Raw genomic sequence first — 22,734 nt, forward strand, 5'->3', positions numbered from 1 at the left:
GCTTTGTATTCTGCTTCTGCGCTAGATCTTGCAACCCCATTTTGCTTCTTACTTGTCCATGTGACAAGGTTTCCACCCACAAAAGTGCAATATCCATTGGTAGATTTCCTATCATCTATAGACCCAATTCAACCAACATCTATATACATTTCTACCTTTAGATGTCCATGCTTTTGGAAGAGTAAACCTACCCAACTTGTGATTAAGATCAATAGGAGAATCAATTGGTTTTACTCCTGGTTTATTTGTACCCTGAAGAAGATCTAGGATGTATTTCCTTTGATAAATGAAGATACCCCTCTTTGAGCTTGCAAAGGAGGAGTTTTCAAAAATGATGAAGGCAGAATCATTACTCTATTTTCAGGTCCTATAGGTGTGAGAGATTCTTTGAGGGCTAAAATTTTAGCTGTTATGGAAGAAATTCAAAAAGCCAAGGAATTGAACACCTCTAAATTGATAATTGAAGGGGATTCAAAGTTCGTTATAAGCTAGCTTCAAAAGGAGGAGGAGATGGGATGGTAGGACTATGCTCATGAAAAAAGAAAGTTGAAGTGGTTGACACAAGGAATGGAAGTTAATCTGACTTGGGTAAAAAGAGATGCTAATTGCTTTGATGATGCACTGGCTAAACACGGGGTAGGAAGGAATCATATATTTTGGGCTATGTTGTAATCTTGTTTTTCAGTTTAATGAAATTTCCTTTTATTGGTGCAGTATGGAAACAAACCATGTTTGGAGTGCAAAAGGAGACGAGTTAGTGGCGTAGTACGGAAACAAACCACGTTCGGAGAAGCTTCAAAGAAAAGAACTAAAGCTAAAATAACACTCCTTAATAGACTTACACCCTTATGGCTCCTACAAGAAGGTTTCCTAATCTATGATAACACTCCTTAATAGAAACCTACTAAAACTCCTCAAAAAGAAAGCCTTAACAAAAATTCGGAAATCACGACCTAATGCTAACTTGGTAATTACAGACTAAGATAGAAAATCCACGTTGACGCTAACTTGGTAAATTCAAACTAAGATAAAAATTCTGTGCTGGTGCTAACTTGGTAATTAATTACTCAGTTGGATCAATACCGTCATTCTAGCTTCTTATGTGTCTTGGAGTGGTCCCAACTTGCATAGAACTTATTGGGCTTCTCTTGTACCGCATCATCCTCCCCAGGTTGGAGAGAATCCGTCATTGGATTCAAATCATCATTTGAATGATTACCAACATATGAAACCAAGTGTTTGTCATTGAAGAGATCATGGGTACGTATATGGCTGGGCAGTTTTAGTTTGTAGGCATTCTCATTGGTAACTTTAACTATCTCACTCGGTCCAACCTTCCTTGGTGCCAGCTTTCCACGTTGCCCAACCAGTAGACGGTTCTTTGTTAAAATGGCCGAAACATAGTCTCCCGCATCAAATACTACTCTCCTTCTCTTTCCATCAAAATGCTGTTTGCACCTAGCATTGGCTACCTCCAACTTGTTGTGAACTTCTTTTTGGAGGTTCTTAAGCTTCTGCACCATATCATCAGCCTTGTCATGAATTTGGCCTGGCCAAGTACTAGTAGTAAGATCAAGGATGCTATGGGGATTGGCCCCATATACTACCTCAAATGGGCTGTATCCGGTGCTCCTGGTTTTGGACCTATTGTAGGCAAATGCGGCTTGACAACTATGTCCTTGGGTGAATTGGGGATATGTATCATTGGACCTTTGAAGATATGTTGTGGAACTTATGTATCTTGCTGCCACCTAAGTAGGGGCATACTTGTCCATGCATGTAATAATGGGCGGCAGAACTTTCTCTTCTCTTTTCTCCAAACTAGGGCTTGAATTTTCAGCTTTAAACAGAACAAAATGGAAAAACGGGATTTATGTAGCCAACCCTGTATAGAATAAGGCTTAGATGATGATGATGATTTTAAAACTGACCCAAAAATGGAACCTCTTTTTTGTCCAGGTGGCAGGTCAGCAATTCAACTGTCCAGGTCAAATTGGTCAATCCATAATGTCATAATTAAATAATAAATATATAAAAATAGAGAAAATACAAAAAATACAGAAAAACAGAAAATTTGTACAAAAAATGGATCTCTAGTATTATATGTTCATATTATCAAGCAAAAACAAGTGTAATAAATAAGAATGATTTTTATTAATGATAGAAATGGCTTAAAAAAACGAAAACTAATATTTGAACTGTGACCCTATCTATCAAAAAAAGAATATTTGAACAGTGACCCGCTGACCAGGTCAAACAGATTAGTGGTTCAACTGGCCAGATTGCCTGGTTATTGACCAAGTCTACATTTTTTTTTGCAGTCAAGTGATTTGGTAGTGAAACAGACCTGGGATTCTGGTTGGGTGATGGGTCGGCAGTTCCGAATAACTGGTTTGACTGCAGGTTGAAATCACTGTTTGACACATAATGCATGACTTGTTAACACTTAATTGACGAAAACTGTGTCTTGTTTTTTTGAAGACTGTCTTGGATTATATCATTTATTTCTCTTGATTACTACTATAGATCTTTTTTTGTTGAAGATGGTATCTCAAATCACATGTATATACATTTTTTCAGATAAATGCTTCTTCAACTGATGATGGGCTAAACCTTTATGCTTCTGGCCATCACTTTGAACATCTCCAGCTTTTGCTGGTTCTTCTCCATTCACTTCCATATGGATCTGGGGCATTTCAAATTCGTGCCATACGGGTATTCCTTTCCTGGCTTGTATAATCTGCAGAAATTTTGTTTATGAAATATTGTGATTGTATATGGCGCTTCTATTACTTGCATAGCATGACTATATGGAATTTTTAGACCCTTCAAAGTACATTTATTGTACATGTTTTTGATTCTGATTGTAGTCCAGGATGAATTTCTATGTGTATTGTCATTTTTTAATGATTTTCTAAGAGATGATAAATGCAAATACACATAGATTGGTAATTCAGATAACTAAAGTGCTAGTCGTAGATTTGTTATATAATAATCCACTTTAACTTCTAGTGTATTTTCCATGATAGTAGACAACATCTCTATGGTACTCCTATAATTTATTCTCTTGGAATATTTCTCTTTAGGGTTTGTGCCTTGGTGCCATGTAGGATTGATGTAAAAAAGAATAGAAAAAGGATGGCATTTGTATTATTGACTTTCTAAACATAAATTTATTACATGAGACCATTAAACAACTTGGGAAAGTTTGAACTCTTCTTCTGCATATGAACTTGATTGAATGCTCTTCTGCTTTATTCTTGTCAACTAGCAGGAAAGAAGAATAGTAAACCAAGAAGAAAATAGAAAGGAGGGAAAGCACCAAGATTTAACGTAGTTCAGCTTGGTAGCCTACATCCACAGGAAGAGAGGGAGAGGGAAAACATCTACTATGAGAATAAGAGATACAAAATGTCCACTTTCACTCGACCCTAATCCCACGCAACTAATGGCTTAAATAAGCAAAATACCAAATAATTACATATAGACCCTTCTTCCTCCCATAAAGAGTTAAAGATATACAAGCCCCCAAAATTTATTGACATTACAAATATATCCCTGTAACCTCCAACACTCTCCTTGAAAGAAAACCTAAATACAATCAAATACAATATATCTTTCAACATGTTTCCTCAAGCAGTTTCGTACTATGTATTGTAAAATACTTTTTTATTCTTTATTTTTGACATTATAATTATAAAATAGGCACTATTAAACTAAAATATTCATTTTATGTGTTTATATACTAATTTGTTTTTATTATTTTCTTATTTGTTAGGATTTAATCAATATAGACATTGCTAAATGCTGTATTGAACCCTCGGAGACTTTAAAACCTGAACCATTAAGTAAGGAAGAACTTAAAATTTTGTCTAATCAACACATTTTCTATACTTTAACATGAACTCTATACTTTTCTTATGAAAATTATGAATAATTATTAAGGAAATATGGCTATGGTACCTAGGAAACTACCCTAGGATCTATATTTTCTATATAAAAAAGTCCATCGCCTAGGCGCCTAGGTGACAAGGCGCCCCCCCCCTAATGCCCAGCCTCGCCTTGGTGCCTTGAAAACTATGAATTACACACAGACCCCTCTTCCATAAATACATACATCCTTGTAACCTCTAACACTCTCCTTGAAAGGAAACCCAAATACAATATATCTCTCAACAATTCTGATTGACCATAATCTCTTCTAAGAAAAACACCACATTGACAATGATGGCATGGTGAGGGTCTTTATAGTGAATAGCCAGAATATAGAAGTGATGGCCATTTAAAAGTTTCAGGGGTTTTCCATGTATATAGATGCGTGTTTTTCTATTAATACTCTTCCAACCCTTTCTTTCCTTTTCACTTGTCAAAGAACCTTGCCAGATTTCTAATAAGCTTTGTTTCTGAACTGTTTCTTTCATTATGATTTCAGGATATTTTGTTTTTGGCTTGTAGTCATCCGGAGAATAGAAGCTGCCTTACTAATATGGAAGAGTGGCCTGAGTGGATTTTGGAGGTTCTTATTTCTAATTATGAGGTAGAACTTTTTTTCTGATAAATAACCATGAACTCATTCATTTCTTATAAACAAAGTGTACAGGAAATTTACAACAGTGGAGAGCATGTCAGCAGTCTCTCCCCCATTTATATGTATTACAACTGTCAAAGAATCATTTAACCTAAAAGGTTAAGCTGTTAAGTGATATCCCTGAATAGGATTTTATTCTCTAACATGCCCCCTCACATGAAAACCCATTGAGCTTGAAGTGTGGACAAGCACAGGCAACTCCTGAAATTTAATTAAACAGGCTTTAATGGGGACAATGGGGATTGAACACTACACCACTTGGTTAAACAGGCTTTGATACCATGTCAAGGAACCGTTCAACTTAAAAGCTTAAGCCTAGGTTGAATGGTTCCTTGATATGGTATTAGAGCCTGTTTGGCTAAGTGGTCTAGTGTTCAATCCTTGTCACCCCCATTATAATTGATTAAATTTCAGCACAAGGTATGGGTGGGCTTGTGCTTGTTTACTCTTTAAGCCCAATAGGGCATGTTAGATAATAAAAACCTATTCCGGGATCTCGCCTAGCAGCTTAAGATTTTAGGTTAAATGGTTCCTTGACGACAACAAAGCCCCAAAAAACTTACCCCTATTGACCCCTTGTTTGGCCAATGCATCAGCCATACTATTGGCTAATCTTTTTTTTTTTTTCGATAATTGCATACTATTGGCTAATCTTTGCACATGTTGTATCTGCACTTGTAAGCCTTTGGTTAACCATTTGGTTTTTTTAATTTCATTCCTAAACTGATAAAGCCTTCTCTTTCTTTAGCAACCATCCACTACCAACTTCAAATCACCCTCTCTAATTAACTTGTTAATCTTTAATTCAATTGCCTTTTGGAATATAGACCCCATACCTTAATGAGTCCTGTTCCCCTTTGGACCTAGGTACATTGCCATTACAGTACCTCTATCATTCTAAATACTTCTCCCTACACCTGAAGGCCTTGGGCTGCCCATGTTGCTCTAGATAATCAATGCGATAGGTTTGAGTATATCCCTTGGCCACAAGACAAGCTTTATACCTCTCAATTGAATCATAATCTTTGTGCTTAATAGTGTATGTAGAGATAGTTAGTGTGTGGTCCCACACTTTATTTTTGTTTATTTCCTTATGTTATTTCATGGCAGTTATGGTAGTTAGGCCATTATTTTTTTATTTATTTTGTTTCTTATGAAGTTAGTAGGGGTATTAGAGGAATTCTGTCTATTGTTTAAGTTACAAGTATAAATAAGAATTAGTGGGGCGGCTAGACAGGATGAACTGCACCCTTTCTTTCTCTCTTCTTCTCTTTGGTCCTAGATTGATCTTTCTTCTCTTTTCTCTCTGAAATTACATCAGAAAATAAATCTTTTTGTTTCTTTTTATTCAAGTCTGTACACCCACTTACACCCAATAGGGACCTTATCAAGGCTTCCATCTCTTTGTTCATAGCCTCCTTCTAGTGAGGAGATTGCATTGCTTCTGTAACACTGTGAGGAATAGAAACATAGGAGATGGCAGAAATATAGGCATAATAGGAAGGTGAGAGAGCATCATATGACACATAATTAGTAATAGGATACTTGGTACATGTTCTCTTTCCCTTGCAGGGCAATATAGGAAGGTAAAGATTAGGTTCGGTAATAGAAGTACTAGGAGGTTCATAATTACATGTGTTCAAGGGATTAGATTGTGATGGGAATTCAGATTCAAGACTCTCCTTATTGCACTTGATGAAGAATTGCTATTAGGACCAAGACTAATACACAGGAGGTGGAGGAGGAGGGGAAGGAATGCCCTCATTACAAGGATGAGAGGAAGAAGAACTTGTGCTAAGATCGAGACTGATACACCGGAGGTGGAGGAGGAGGGGAAGGAGTGCTCTCATTACAAGGATGAGAGGAAGAAGAACTTGTGCTAAGATCGAGACTGATACACCGAAGGTGGAGGAGGAGGGGAAGGAGTGCTCTCATTACAAGGATGAGAGGTAGAAGAACTAGTAGACATAGAAATAGGAATAGGAAGGTAGAGTGGAGTTTGATCCTAACTGGCAATCTCCCCTGAAAAGAAGGACAAGTGAATGAAAAAAGGATGAGGATTCAAGGAAGGTAACATCCTTAGAAACATACCTCCTAGGAAGATGGATGTATAGTTTCTAGCTGCTCCCCACACCCTTTGAACTTAGATGTCCCTTATGACACCTTAGGAAAACATGAAAATGAGAAGAGTCAGGAATAAAAAGAAGAGAAACCTGAGGGACTTGCATCTCCTCCTCCACACTATTCTCCTCCTGAGGAGATGCCTGGAAGAAAGGTTCAGACTCAAAAAGGATACATCCATCGATACAAAGTACTTATGTGTGATAGGATTAAAGCATTTTTAGCCTTTCTGGCAGGGGCGGAGCTAGGGGGACCCAGGGGAGCCATGCCCCCCCCTATGGCCCAAAAATCCCTACTATTCTATATAAAATTTCCCCTCCCCATTCCCCACCCCAATGGGTTGGCCCCCCCCTATGACCATCCATATTTATTCTCCCTCCCCCCTCCTCTCAATCTACCTTAGGTTTTGGCCCCCCTCATAAAAATTTCCTAGCTCTGCCTCTGCTTTCTGGGAAGATGGATAACCCAAAAAAAATACATGGAATAGACTTGAGGTCCAACTTACCCCAGTTTGGAGACAAGTCATGAACAAAGAACTTACAACCAAACACACGTAATGGCATAGAAGATAGATGAGATTGGGGAAAAAGGAGTTGATGTGGGGCCTTGTATTGTAAGAGATGTGATGGCATACAATAGATAACATAAGCCGCGACCATCATAGCATCAACGTAGAATCGTTTGGGAACATTCATGTGTAGCATCATACTATTGGTAGCTTCAAGAAGATGTCGATTCTTCCTTTTGGCAACACCATTTTGTTGTAGTGTTTTAGCACAAGAGCTTCTATGAAGAGATCCATGAGATGTAAAAAATTCAGTTAAATCATGATGAAAGTATTCTTTCTCATTATTCGATTGGAAAATTTGAACTTCAACATAGAATTGAGTTAAAAACCATGCAGTGAAAATCTATCACAATTCTGGGTACCTCTTATCTGAAATGCATAGGATATATCCAAGTGTATTTGGAATAATTATCAATGAAGCTGATAAAATACTTGTACCATGCAGTGGGTATGTTCACTGGGCCCCAAACATTAGAAAACACAACATGGAAAGGCAAAACAAATCTTTTATTACTTGAAGGAAAATTTGTTCTACAATGCTTGCTTAATTGACATGTTTAACATTGCAATCCAGTAATGAACAAACATAAAATCTTCAGGAAACATAACTTTCAAAGACTCAAAGGACAAATGATCAAGGCGATTATGCCACAACCACACTTGACTTTTAGTAAACTGACTCACTGACTAACTAATAAGACTCACAGGAGCTGATACTGTAGGAACAACTTTATTCTCCAAGATGTAGAGGCCATCAACCATATCTCCTTTACTATTAATGGACAACAAGTTAATAGGAAGTTTGGGAACATGAAGGGCATGGGGTAAAAAAGTCCATCTGAAAGGGATATACAGATCCTTGACTAGCAATAGTGGAGGACCGATCAACTAGTCTCACTTTGTCCCTACCGGAGAGAAGGGTGTAGGTTTGAAATGAATTTGGCTTACTAGTCATATGATTTGATGCCCTTGAGTCAATGATCCAAGGGGAATCTAGAACATAGGTAGACACATGAAATGTAGAAGCACTTTTACCTAATGTAGAAGAAAAAGAGGTAGAAGGGGTAGGAGCAAACCTATCCATCTCTCCAAGGGTCCTACCATATAGTTCCAAGTGATCTCTAAAGGAGTTTATGATGTCTTCCTTAGGGTCAGAACCAACTGAATGCTCTTGGAAAGTAATAGTAGTCAAATTATTTGATTGACAATCTTATGCAGCCTGGTTTGTAGAGGTAAATTTCTTCTGAGTAGGCTTATTTGATATATCTTGATTTTTGGTTGCCCACTTGGGCTTCCCCACCAACTCCCAATAGGTCTCTCGGGTGTGTCTAGGCCTTTGGCAGTGTGCACCATAGTTTATCCTTGTCATGATTTTTCCTTGATTCTCCCTTTTTCATTCCAATGTTATCCCTTCTTGCAGTTAGGGCAACTAGCTGCTCCCCCTCAGAAACATTCATTAGATTTTTTGTACTCTCTTTAGATTGAACCAAGGCATATACCTCCTATTATTAAGGGAAGTTTTCTACTTCCCAATATCTGCACCCGAAGTGGCTGATAAACAAGATTCAGCCTCAATAAGAAAGCAAACACTCGTTGGGAGACACATTTTTTCTAGGCTTTATCATCCTCATCATTCTTCCATTCAATGGTCTGATAATGGTCTAGCTCCTTCCATACAAAGGTAAGGGCTGAGTAGTATGCAGATAGGCTATGGTCTCCTTGTTTACAAGTAGATGATTCTGCTTGGAGCTGGTAAATTTTCGCATAATGTCTCTGTTCTGAGTAGGTTGCCTTGACTTGTTCCCAAATCTCACAAGCTATATCAGCCCATATGAAGTTTTTCTCTATATGAGGCAGCATAGAACCCAAAAGCCATGACATAACCATGCTGTTTTCTTGGTCCCATCTATTGTTCAGCTGTACCAAATTTTGGTTCTTTAACCTTTTCATTTATGTAACCAGCTTTCCCCCTAGTTGTGGCATATAGTTTAATTCCTTTGGACCATTCCAGATAATTCAGTCCATCAAAGGGGTTAATAGTACAAATAGGGGTTTAACCAACCACCCAAATAGAGAACAACACACCAAACAAGGAGGACAACAATACTTCCACCAATTGAGACTTGAAAAGCTTCAAGAAACAAGCTCAGAGAACTGTAGGTCTGCAAACCCTAGCCAAATAGACATTAGCTTATAGAAAGGTGACAACCAGCCCCTACAACTCCAAACTGTGACATTTACAGCTATCACACACTTTGATATGAACGTAACAGTACATACCTGGAGTATAGTAGTGATTTCACAACCCACAGTCCATAAAAGTTAGGTGCAAGCCCTAGAGAATGCTACTCATTCATTCGGCTGTCGCAACAATCACCACAGAACCTTTCCTTGGTTCAATGACCAAGAGAGAAAGGAAAAACAGGGAAGACTATAAGTTTAGGTCAGTCTGGAGGAGTTTTCTTCTTCTTCCAATAGAAAAATAAGCTTCAGACGAAGAACGCGATTTGAGAAGATTAGGCCCGGATCAGTGCTCCTACACCATGTAATCCAGAAAGAGGAAAAACAAAGTAAAGAGAGAGAAGGAAGAGAAGAAGAAAGAAGAAGAGAAGAAGCTAGCAGCACCTAAGTTGGTATTTATACTTAAGGTGACAATTTATAACAAATAGATAAGGGAAATGCCAGAAATACCCCTCCGCTAGTACATAACATATTACAACTGTTAACCTTGCTGACATCAAACCACCACCGGATGACATCAGCAGCCCGTACAAGTGGTGGCAACCATCCTTGAAACTGGTATGGTTCAAATCACCATGAATTTAGGGATTTTTTGGTATAAGTTTCACCTTCATGTGAAACCTCTGTGATTTGTTATGACTTTTCCAGAAGGAAATTCACAAAAAATTCAGATTTTAGTTTGAGGCTATTTCAATGCCTTTAATGGAGTGTTTCTAATTTTTTTTTGGGTTTTTTCTTCTTCCTATATTTTGCTGTCCAGGCTATTATTGGTGTTACTGTTGCTTCTTAGTTGTGTGTTGGCTCTTCCCTTGGCCTTGTTTTTGTGCCGATGGTGCATGCCCTCCAGAGTGCTGAACTACATGGCCCCTCATCAGTTGTTGTTCCCTTAGGCCCCTTTATTTTCCATTCCCATGAGAGTATTTGGTTGTCATGCCTTTGTCCATGATTTGTCTCCGTCTCGTGGTAAGTTAGACCCTCAGTCCATTCCTTGTATCTTACTGGGGTATCCCTCCTCTCAAAAAGGGTACCAGTGCTTTGATCCCGTTAGTCATAAGTCTTTTGTCTCTATGGATGTGTCTTTTTTGAGTCCTATCTACAGTTGATTGCATCCTTGTACCCAGAAATGTTGTAGAGGCCTTAAAATACCCTGAATGGACAGATGCTATGAAGGAGGAGATTAATGCCCTCCATAAAAATCAAACTTGGGAATTGGTGGATCTTCCAAGGGGGAAAGACCCTGTGGGGTGTAAGTGGGTGTTTACAATTGAACGCAGAGCGGACGAGACAATTGAAAGGTACAAAGCAAGATTAGTAGCCAAGGGGTACACTCAAGTGTACAGGGTTGACTATGATGAGACATTTGCTTTAGTAGCTAAGATGAACTCAATTCGAGTTCTTCTATCATTAGCTGCTAACCTTGACTGGGAATTGCATCAACTGGACATAAAGAATGCCTTTTTAAATGGTGGGTGTCGAATCCAACCAAAGATAAAAAGTCTTGCTCGAAGTGAATAATTTGTATATAGTGATGAGCAAGGTCGTCTCCCCAGGGATTGGGTGTATTTATTTCCAAGTAAACGAAGTAGGGGGTTGTTAAGATAAGGAAGATAAGATGAAATAAAAGAAAATAACAGAAAGCAAAGATCAAATCGCTGGACAATAGCTTCTAGTTGAAGGGAAAAGTTCAGCTTTGATTCTTATCATTGATCCTCGATGCAAGGATAAATTCATATGTTTACGAATAAATTGGTTATAGCCATTAACAAGCTCTAACAGCCAGCCTCTACTCGTATTATTCGACAACCAAAACAAGCTCTTTGATTGCTTCTCTTATTAATAGACAGTCCTAAACAAGCTCTTAGGATTTAATCTATTAATAGCATTAAGAGGGGAGAGACCCAATTCTGGTCAGCGATCTCACAAGCTCGGACCGTTTAAACCAGATCATATATCTTCCTAACATAGATCGAAAACTTTTTTGCAATCAATTTATGTTAGTTGCCACCCTGATTAAACCTACCAATCATATACGAAATTGGAGGTTCAATCGGCCATAGATTATTCTCATTGAATGAGCAAGGGGCCCTTCTTGCTTAATCAATAAAAATAATCTTTACAGGAAATCGCAGAAAACATATGAATACCCATAAACATTGAACTGAAATAAAAATCAATTAGATCTCACAATGTTTATAGAATCAAAACTTCTCTATCCCTTCAACCAGAAATTAAAACCTTACAGACACTTCATGATGAAATTGCAGCTTCCAGATGAGAGGGGGCGAACTCTGCTTCTTCCTCCTTGGTTGCTGATTGCTCTCTTTGAAGGTTGAAGCTCTCTTGGAGGATTTGATGGTGTCCTTGGGTGCTAGTCCGCCCCCTTGTTATAGACTTAGGAGGGAGCTGTCTCCTGCTCCTCTAAGGAGTTCTTTCTTCATTGGGAGTTTAGTTCTCTAATAGATAATGCCTAGATTAGATCTAATCTACTCCTATCTCTTAACTGGTCTTAATCTCTTTTATCTTTCTAGAAATATAGCAGAAAATTGAATCTGATAGGACTCTTTGATGATTCTTATTCATGCATGCTAAATTCGTATTGGGCTTTCTCAACGAATTGGGCCGCTACAAGGCTTCTCTGTGAATTGGGCTTCTCTGCGAACTGGGCTTCTGCTGCGAACTGGGCTTCTCTGCGAATTGTCTTAGACTTCGGGCTCGATTTTGACCTCGATGCCGTCCGAATCTATCAAAACTCAAAACATGAAAGTTGTAGAGTTTTTCCTTATCTTTCCAATGCATCTTGAATCATCTCAATTGGAGTTCAGATGGGAGAATTATACCCAGATTACCGCATGACACCGAAACTGTGCAAAATTACCCGATTAGCCTTGTTTTTTACCTAACGCCTTCTTTCGCACCCTAAATCGAAATACAAGAATAGTGAGTCCAATTAGGTACTAAATAAGTGTAAAAGACTGAATATTAAGGGATAAAAATATGATAATTTTTATTCTCATCAATCTTCCAAGGGGGAAAGACCCCGTGGGGTGTAAGTGGGTGTTTACACTTAAACGCAGAGCGGAGGAGACAGTTGAAAGGTACAAAGCAAGATTAGTAGCCAAGGGGTAAACAAGTGTACAGGGTTGACTATGATGAGACATTTGCTTCAGTAGCTAAGATGAACTCAATTCGAGTTCTTCTATCATTAGCTGCTAACCTTGACTGGGAATTGTATCAACTGGACATAAAGAATGCCTTTTTAAGTGGTGACCTAGAGGAGGAAGTGTACATGGTTCAACCCCCTGGACTCTGTGCCAAGGGAAGTGAAAATAAGGTGTGCAAGCTGAGAAAGTCTCTTTATGGTTTAAAACAATCTGACACTCTTTGTGAAGAGGTGTCAAGAACAGGTTGTTGTATTGATAGTGTATATGGATGATATCATCATTACAAGAAATTGGAGTTCAGAAATACAAAAGTTGAAACAATTCATTGCAATTTGAAGTAAAAGATCTAGGTCCTCTAAAGTATTTTCTTGGAATTGAAGTTGTCCGCTCAAAAAAGGGCATCTTCATTTCTCAAAGGAAGTACACCCTTGATCTGTTATAAGACACAGGCAAGTTAGGCGCAAGGCCAGCAGATACTCCTATGGATGTTGATCATAAATTGGGTGACTGTGATGGTGAACCTCTGAAAGATGTGAAACAATTCCAAAGGTTAGTGGGAAAGTTGATTTATTTGTCCATGACCCGTCCAGACATTGCCTATTCAGTTGGGGTCCTGAGCCAATTCATGCACTCTCTTGAGAAACCACACATGGAGGCAGCAGAAAGAGTCCTTAGATACTTAAAAATGTATCCGGGGATAGGTCTACTATTCAGTAAACATAATCACCTAAAGGTGGAAGTCTTTACAGATGCTGAGTGGGCAGGTGCTGTGGATGATAGAAAGTCCACAAGTGGGTATTGTACTTTTGTGGGAGGAAATCTAGTGACCTGGAAGAGCAAGAAACAAAGTGTGGTAGCAAGGTCAAGTGCTGAAGCAGAATATAGAGCTATGGCACATGGGGTGGCTGAAGTTCTTTGGCTAAAGAACCTTCTAGGGGAGCTTGGAGTTGCTGTTCATAATCCTATGTCTCTTTATTGTGACAACAAGGCAGCCATAAACATCGCCAGCAATCCTGTCCTACATGAGAGGACCAAGCACATTGAAGTGGACAAACACTTCATAAGGGAAAAATTAGAAAAAAGTGAAATTTGCATCCCTTATGTCAACTCAAGGAACAACTTGCTGATATCTTCACAAAAGGACTTTCATAATCCTATGTCTCTTTATTGTGACAACAAGGCAGCCATAAACATCGCCAGCAATCCTGTCCTACATGAGAGGACCAAGCACATTGAAGTGGACAAACACTTCATAAGGGAAAAATTAGAAAAAAGTGAAATTTGCATCCCTTATGTCAACTCCAAGGAACAACTTGCTGATATCTTCACAAAAGGACTTTTATACTAATGACACAATGAGTTATGTGACAAGCTGGGCATGATAGACATATTTAGCCGAACTTGAGGGGGAGTGTTGTGAGAGTTGTTTATTTTGCTTCTTTTACAGTTGTTGGTAGCATGTTGTCAGCCTAAGATGCTGTCAGCCAGTATCTTTTATTGTCTTGTTATTTGTTTGTTAGTAGGGAGTGGCCAGGGGCATAATTGTAGTTTTCTCTTCTCTTTATATTAAGTTAATATAAATAGTAAGCTGGGCACCGGCCAGCAATTAGTCTTTTGATTCCAATCGAATCTCTCTCTCCCTCCTCTTCTCCTCTCTTTCTTCTCTCCTCTCCCTTCCCTTCTCTCTCGTTTCTCTCTATCGAGAAAGATTACAGTAGCCACCTCTTATGAGGTTGAAAAAGGTTCTAGTTATGAGAAATTAGTGGGAGAACAACTTGCAGCTACTAGAGTAGAGTATGAGAAGTATGAACAACTCATTAACCACTTAGAGTCTACTACTTTAGCTAGTACCTCTTTAGGAGATGGTTCCCTCTGCATATGCCCATTCAAGTATTCGTGTTACTGGAAATCATGCTTCTATATCAGGTAATCGTAGGATCCCTTGGATAATTTAATGCCTTTGACCATATGATTAGTGTGTCCCATTTATTTTCTACTTACCAACTTTTATCTGGCTGAGACAAGATCTCCCTTGTTGATGGCTCCCTTGCTCCTATCTCTAGCAAGGGAAACATTAGAGCTTCAGATACCCTCACGTTATCCTCAGTTCTTCATGTTCTTAAACTAAATACTAACTTGCTTTCAGTTAGTAATTTGACAAAATCCTTGAATTGCAATGTAACCTTTTTCCCTTCTTATTGTGTTTTTCAGGACATGAAATCTCAGAAGGTGATTGGGAGTGGCCATGAGGCAAATGGGATATACCTGTTGGATATGCTTGGACAAAGTCAAGTATCAACTCAGAAAGCTGGTTTTGGTTCTAATATGTCAGAGTCAGCTAGTTGTATTATGTTTTGTCATTATCATTTGAGTCATATTTCTGTTTCTTTGTTGAGTCTTTTGTTTCCAGCTTTGTTTAAGGAGACTAAGTTGTCAAGTCTACATTGTGAGTCATGTGAGTTGTTAAAGCATTGTAGAAACTTTTATTCTACAATTAATAAAAAATCTATAGTTCCTTTTCATATTGTTCACTTTGATGTGTGGGGGCCATACCATTTGCCTTGCATGGGTGGTTATAAATACTTTATTCTATTTATTGATAACTTTTCTTGTTATACTTGACTTTACCTTATGCATTCTCATGCTAAAGTACCCAACTTGTAAAGTAATTTCATGAATTTGTGCTTACCCAATTTGATACCTGCATCAAGATATTCTGATCAAACAACGCTAAGAAATATTTTGAGAAGGATCCTGTTTCATATTTTGAGAGGTTTGGGGTTATACGTCAGAGTTCTTGTCCCCATACTCTACAATAGAATGGGGTGGTAGAAAGAAAATCAACATGTTGTTGAAGTAGCCAGGAGCATTCCTTTTACCTCCCATGTTCTAGTGAAATTTTGGGGTGATGCAGTTATAACAACTACTTTTCTTATTATTTGCATGCCTTTTTCAAGTTTTAGGGTTCAAATATCCCTTTGCCATCTTGTTCCCTGAGGGTGAAGTGTTTCCTATTCCTTTGCGTGTCTTTGGTTGCACATGTTATGTTCATGTTCCTAGCTCTTAGAGACATAAGTTTGAACCCAAGGCTCGGAAGTATATTTTTCTAGGGTATGCCTCCACACAAAAGGATTATTGCTGTTTTGATCTCACTAGTGGCACTCGTTTTGTTTCTATGGATGTCACCTTTGTTGAGTCACTTCCTTTTTATGGTCATTCTCCTATTGACCTTGGGGTTGAATCTCTTGTGGTTTCTTCTGTCCCATTTGCAGTTTTCGTCTCCTAGTTCTTCCATTCCTGCTCCTCTTCCTCTACTTGCTAGTCCTCTAGTTTTCACTACTCATCCTATTGTTCAGAGGTGGTACCTAAGACAAAGGCTATGACATGAATAGGTTGTTCTACCATCTACAATTGAGCCTTAGACACTCATGACTTCTAAAAAGAGGACAAGTCCTTTATCACCTACTCTAAAACCTCCCTTCCCAGACTTGGGCCTACTTATAGCTGTGAGAAAAGATAAGAGGAAATATAAACAACATTGTATTTCTAAACACTTGTCTTATAGCCTGTTTTCCCCATCTTATTGTTCTTTCTTAGCCTCTATTTCTTCTCAGCCTATACCCAAGTCAGTTATAGAGGCTTAGTTACATAATAGAGGGAGGCAATGAAAACTAAAATAGAAGCACTTCACAAAAATAATACCCATTATATTGTGGATTTACCTCATGGAAAGGAACCAGTGGGATGTAAGTGGGTGTTCACCGTCAAGTATCATGTTGATGGCACCATTGAGAGGTATAAGGCTTGACTTGTAGCCAAGGGGTATACTCAGGTATATGGAGTTGATTGTATGGAGACCTTTTCACCAGTTGCAAAAATGACCACAATGAGAGTTCTATTGTCCTTGGTAGTGAATTATGATTGGCCATTACATCAATTTGAATTTAAGAATGCTTTCTTAATTGGAGATTTGACTGAAGAGGTTTATATGTCCCTTCCCCAGGTATGTGTGGTAAGGCAATGCGGGGCAAGGCATGCAAGTTGAAGAAATCCCTTTATAGCCTCAAAATATCTCCACGAGCTTGGTTTGACGGATTTAGAGCTACACTTGTTGATTTTGGCTATACATAGACATAGTCTGACCATACCTTATTTGTTAAGAGGAGAGGTACTTAGGTTACCTTCCTTATTGTTTATGTTGATGACATTGTGGTTATAGGGAGTGATACAGAGGAAGTTCAGACACTCAAAACTTTCCTTAACTCATAATTTGAAATTAAGGATTTAGTGAAGTTGAGATATTTCTTGGGAGTCGAAGTTTCCAAGTCTAAAAATGGCATCTTCATCTCCTAATGAAAATATGTGTTAGATCTTCTTACAAAGACTAGGAAGCTTGATGCCAAACATGCTTCTACACCTATTGATGCCAACTATAAACTTTCAGTTAATGATGGTGAGCTCTTGGAAGACAGAGGAGTGTTCTAGAGACTTTTGGGGAAGTTACTATCCCTTTGCATGATATGGCCAAATATCTCACATGCTGTCACAATGTGATTAGTCAGCTTATGCACGCCCCTTGAGACACACATATGGATTTTGCAGAACGGGTTCTATGTTGCTTGAAGGCAACTCCAAGAAAGGCTATTCTCTTCTTTAGGCATGGAAACATGAATTTAGAGGCTTATATAGATGCCGATTGGGCTGATAGTATTGATGAAAGGAGATCTACATCGGGTTACTATGCCTTGGTTGTAGGGAATATTGTCTCCTAGAGAAGTAAGAAACAGTCAATAGTAGCTAGATCGTCAGATAGACCAACTTAGACAGAAATAGCCATAACTCATATGACTACTTAAAAACTTGCATTACCTGTAAGAATGGCGTGGTTTCACAGTAAGACTTGCATTACATTCTTTTGAGCTAAGATCATAATGATAAATAAAAAACAGCATGTTAATGCCTAAGAAATGGAATACTGGAACCATCCTCCAGAAGAAGTGACACAATTGAATGTGGCAAGGCCTCAATGTGTCAAAGATAGAATTTTTAGAGTGGTTGCAAGCCAGATTTGCATGCCCATACACAACGTTATTCCCTCTACTTTTTGTGAATAATATATGCTATTTTATTACTATCCCTGTTCTACTAGTTGGATTGCTTGCTTTTACAGATAGGTTCGAGCAAATTCTCAAATGGGGCAAGCATCGGAGAAATAGAGGATCTGATACACAATTTCCTGATTATCATTTTGGAGCATTCAATGCGACAGAAAGATGGGTGGAAGGTTGACCTTTTTAATTCTTTCTCGGTTTTGTTTTATCTTTCCTTTTCATTTAGTTACCCTGGAAGGTCTACATGTCCTTTCTGGTTTATTAGCCTTTTATGCGCTTGGTGAATTGAGCTACCTGAATGTTGCTATGATTATTTTTTGTATGTTTAATTGAGTCCTTTCATAAAGTTTGGGGCTAATCACTGTTATGACAGTTTGAGCAGCTATTATTGCAGTGGATACTTTTCCAATTTTTTACCAGTTTGAACTTCTATTTTTAAAATGTTCTCTAAGAAATCTTTGTAATGTAGCATGGTTGGGCTTCCTTGATCTGATAGAAAGCCCTGGCTGAAAAGGTCCTTGTATTGCTCCCAAAGCCAATAGGAACTTCGTATTTTACCCAAAAGTAGGCTCTCATCAACAGTCCAATAACCATGAAAATTTGCTAAGATATTTTTTTTTGTGTCCTTCCCTTTTTAAAAATTTCTTTTATCAGGTTTCTTGGTATACAACTTAAGGTTTCTTGCTTGAAATAAAATCCTATCTTTCTAATTAAATTGACTTGTAATTTCTATAAAGATATTTGATTTTGTTGGAATACTGTAGTGTACGTTATTTTGTTGCATGCAAGGCTGGTTTCAGTTCATGAAAGTTCAAACATACTTTTGTTTCAACTTGTCTTTGGTGACATTCCCCTTTCTTTTTGTCACTCAATATGCCTCATTCATGTTGCTTCGATACTAGACTACTGGTGTAATTATGTTGTCTTCATTTCTATTAATTTTTCAGCCTCATTTATGCTATCTGGTCATATTTTTTCTTGTTAGGACATCGAAGCTACAATTCATTGTGCTGAGTGGTTATCTATGATTGGTGGATCTAGTGTGGGAGACCAACGTATTAGGTATGTCTATATTTCTGAAAAGGTAGTGTATCGAATTTGTATTACTTGTTCTATTCAGCAATAAGAAATAATAAAAGTTAAGGAACTGATAATTAATGAAGGTTGTTAAAGTCTAATTGCAGGGGCAATAGTGTCTTTTCCCATTTGTTTCTTAGTCTTATATTATATGCAACTCTGGGAGTTTTGTAATTTTGCCTGTTATTAGAAGCTTAATAAAACAAATGTCAACAGGAGGTATAAGGCAGTTTGAATCTCTCTATTCTGGACCTCTTTTGTTCTATCTTCTTCCTTTTTCTCTCCTTTTGTCCTTGTCTCAATTGAATCTCTTCCTCATCTCTTTTCTTATTTATTTCAACTTTTCTTCACTTCTTTTTGGTATTTATGACATGGTATTAGAGCACCAGGGCTCGGCTGTCACTGTTCATGTGCCTTAGGAATTAGAGAGCTCGCTCTGTTCACTACAAGAAGGAAAAAGGACCTAAAAGGACTGGTCCTACATCATAAAAGGAGGCTTTATATCCTTCAGTTGTAGCTGTTATGGTGTTTTGGGCGTTCTTCTAAGGTTCCCTCTTGCCACAGTCCAAAAGAGGGACTGTTATGCTGTGTGGCTGGTGTGCCAGGTTTGTGCCGGTGTATAGAGCTTGAACAATGTGTTGTGGTGTGGTGAAAACTCAATTGTAAGTGTGTGAAGTTGTTGGTCTCCCAAGTAGGAGTTGTGTGGTTTCTAGCTTTTCTTTCTTTTTTTTTTTTTCAGTGCTGAACACTAGTGTAGAAAGTTGATTTTCTTGTTGTGGGTGACTAGTGTATTTGTTCAGCATTTTGTGACTTTCCTTACGGTTTCTTCCAGTAGTAGCACTAAATCAGCTATAGTAGTGGAATCAGATTTAATGAATACCCCATTGACTACGGTTAAGCTTAATGGCATGAACTATTTACATGGGCCAAGTTTGTGGAAGTTTCTTTGATTGGATGAAGCAAACTGAAATATATTAGGGAGGAACAACCAAAGAGTGGGCTTGAAGGGTATAATGAACGGGTGCAAGAAAATGCATAGATTATGACGTCATTATGGAATAGTATGGAGAATCACACAAGTGTTAATCTTATGTTCTGGACATGACAGAAATATGGGAGCATGCTAGGCAACTATGCTCTGGATAAGATAATGTCATAGGGATCTACTAGTTATACCAAGACTATTTTATCCTTCAACAGGGAAACAAGAGTGTGGAGGAATCTTATGTTGCCCTAAAAATCCTGAGAAACGAGTTGAATGTTTATCAACCTCTCTACAGATTTGGAGGTGCAACAAGAACAGAGGGAGTGTTTGGATGTTGCTAGATATCTGTCCAGCTTGAGATTTGAATTTGTGGCAGTTAAAGCTCAAATTTTGACTAGTGATCTCCCCTCTATTTCTGAGGTGGTGGTCAAGGTGTTTATGGAAGAGATGTTGCTAGAGGCAATGGCTGGACTTTCAGAGATTGTCGTGGTCGTGGCATGGAAGGAAGAGGTGGTGGCAGAAGTGGTAGTGGATGTGGTCAAATCCAGAAGTGCTCTTGTTGTGGTTGTGGAGGTCATATAGTTAATCTTTTCTATGACGTGCATGGCCTAGTCTCTTCTTGGGCCAATCATGCTTGGAAAGGGAGTCAGCTACTTCATTGCCTTCTCTTAAGGTGTGCACAAAAGTGATGGCCATGTCGGTTGCCAGATGTACTATTACATCTAACCAATGGAGAATATTCTAGGGAGCTTTTGCTTTGGAGTTTAAAATATCAACTATTACCTTGGACCTCAATTCTTCTATCTTTTTTTTTTTTGATCAATAACACTTTCATTAATTCATCAGTAGAAAATTTACAAGTGGAAGACAAACACACTTATCTTCCAAGAGTCACAAAGAACTTCAAGAAAGGAAAGAAGAAAATACAAAGATACAAGGACACTAACATTACAACTTAGCCCAAAACAAGGAATTCCTTTCTGCCCCTTGTTTTGCTAAACCGTCAGCTAGGGAATTAGCTGATCTCTTAATCCAACATGTCTTAATTTCCATCTCCCGCACCAACCATTTGAATTTCCTCTTCTCATTGTTATACTTCCAAAGATCATTTTGTTCTTTGGTCAGCCACCCTATCACCACCTCTGAATCCCCTTCAATTATAAGTTTCTTGATGTTCAATTCCTTAGCTTTCCGGGCTCCTTCCATAACTGCACATATCTCAGCTCTAAGGGAGTCACCCACTCCAATTGGGCCTGAGAACATAGCAGAGATGACCCCATTTTCATCTCTAAAAACACCCCCGATCCCTGATTGTCCCGGGTTTCCCCTACTGCATTCATCAAAGTTTAATTTCAAGAATCCACTAGGTAGGGGGGTCCAAGCCACACTCATTACTGACTTGGTCTGCGTGCAACTTGCAATTTCACCTCACTTCCTCAACATGTCATCCACAGTGTAATCTGTGAATATTTCCAGAGATTTCAGCCACTGTACCGCCCTAAACTATATGATAGCCCTCAAATCTGCTGTCCCTCTCTGAGTTTCTGAGAATATCCTGGAGTTCCTTTCTTCCCACAGTGTCCAACATACTACAGCCCTTAGTCCTCTCCACATTGTCCTTCCCCTTTTTAATCGCCACCTGAAGGAGGGGGCGAAAAGGCCCTGCATGTCTGATGGGGGATTCCAGCTGCATCCAAATAAGGAGAAAGCCCAATCCCACAATGACCTCGCGAAGTGGCACGACACCATTAGGTGAAAACCAGTCTCCCCATCTGCTTTACACAGAACACACCACTGAGGTGACAAGCAAGTATTGGGTCTCTTCTTTTGGAGTAGATCACCAGTGTTGATTCTTTCCAGATAGGCTTCCCAACAAAAACTACCAACCCAAGGAGGTATAGCTTTGCACCAAACCTCACCAACAGGAAAAGGGGACAGGGTAGGACTGGTGGACTGACTTAAGACTTTGAAGAACGAAGCACAAGAGAAAATGCCATTGGGGTTAGGTGTCCAAATTCTAGAATCTGCCCTAGTGGGGTCTAAGACAACGTTATCAAGAAGTGCAAGAAGGCTCGAAATACAGTCGAAGTCTGAATCCCTCAAATCCCTTCTTAGACCCAATTTCCACCCAATCCCAGAAGTGGAAGAGGACAGGGTGGTGAAAGACGAGATCGGCTCATTTTTCAAATCAGAAAGAGCGTACAAAGACGAAAACTAATCCTTTAGAGGGGCACTCCCCACCCAGGTTTGTTCCCAAAATTTTATGGAGTTATCGGAATTCAAGTCATACCTGATATTAGGAATGAAAACTGGAAGCAGGTCATGAATGGCTTTCCAAGGAGAGTTGCTTGTGATCCTAGCTCTGATTCCAGCGTCCCATCCGTTGTGCTCCAGCCCATGAATACTTGCCACTATTCTAGCCCATAGCTTCTCCTTCTCCATAGGAAACCTCCACAGCCACTTCCCCAGCAGAGTCATATTCCTTCTCCTAATACTCCCAAGCCCCAAACCACCACACGACTTACTCCTGCACACTATTTCCCAGCTAACTCTATGATCCCTCTTCTCTTCTCCCGGCTCCCATAGGAAATCTCTGATTAACTTCTCTAATCTGTTAGCAATCTTCACTGGGATTTTAAACACCGACATGAAGAAGATGGGTAAGTTAGCAAGCGTGGCCTTAATTAATGTAATTCTCCCACCAAGAGAGAGGTAATTCATTTTCTAGGATACCAATCTTTTTTCAAACCTTTCCATCACCGGGTTCCAGAAGCTCTCTCTCTTGGGATTATCACCTAATGGTAATCCTAAATAGTTCAAAGGCCACCCCGTGACTTCACACCCCATTACTTCAGCACTCTCCCTGATCTCTCCCTCCTCCA

At 38.9% G+C, this 22,734-nt stretch overlaps 1 protein-coding gene across 6 annotated transcripts in view; it reads left to right on the plus strand.

The window, feature by feature from the left end:
- The window catches only part of LOC104611888 (WD-40 repeat family protein / beige-like protein), a 171,056-nt gene that overhangs the window by 11,832 nt on the left and 136,490 nt on the right, over positions 1 to 22,734 (plus strand). For all 6 annotated transcript variants that reach the window (XM_019200170.2, XM_088895733.1, XM_088895734.1 and 3 more), the window contains 4 exons: positions 2,581 to 2,715; positions 4,433 to 4,537; positions 17,850 to 17,963; positions 18,776 to 18,852. In XM_019200170.2, the coding sequence (XP_019055715.1) occupies positions 2,581 to 2,715; positions 4,433 to 4,537; positions 17,850 to 17,963; positions 18,776 to 18,852 (431 nt within the window). The remainder of the gene's footprint in view (positions 1 to 2,580; positions 2,716 to 4,432; positions 4,538 to 17,849; positions 17,964 to 18,775; positions 18,853 to 22,734) is intronic.

The sequence above is a fragment of the Nelumbo nucifera genome, chromosome 1 (genome assembly GCF_055504915.1).
Source record: "Nelumbo nucifera cultivar China Antique chromosome 1, China Antique-T2T, whole genome shotgun sequence".
In the NCBI taxonomy this organism is placed as follows: domain Eukaryota; kingdom Viridiplantae; phylum Streptophyta; class Magnoliopsida; order Proteales; family Nelumbonaceae; genus Nelumbo; species Nelumbo nucifera.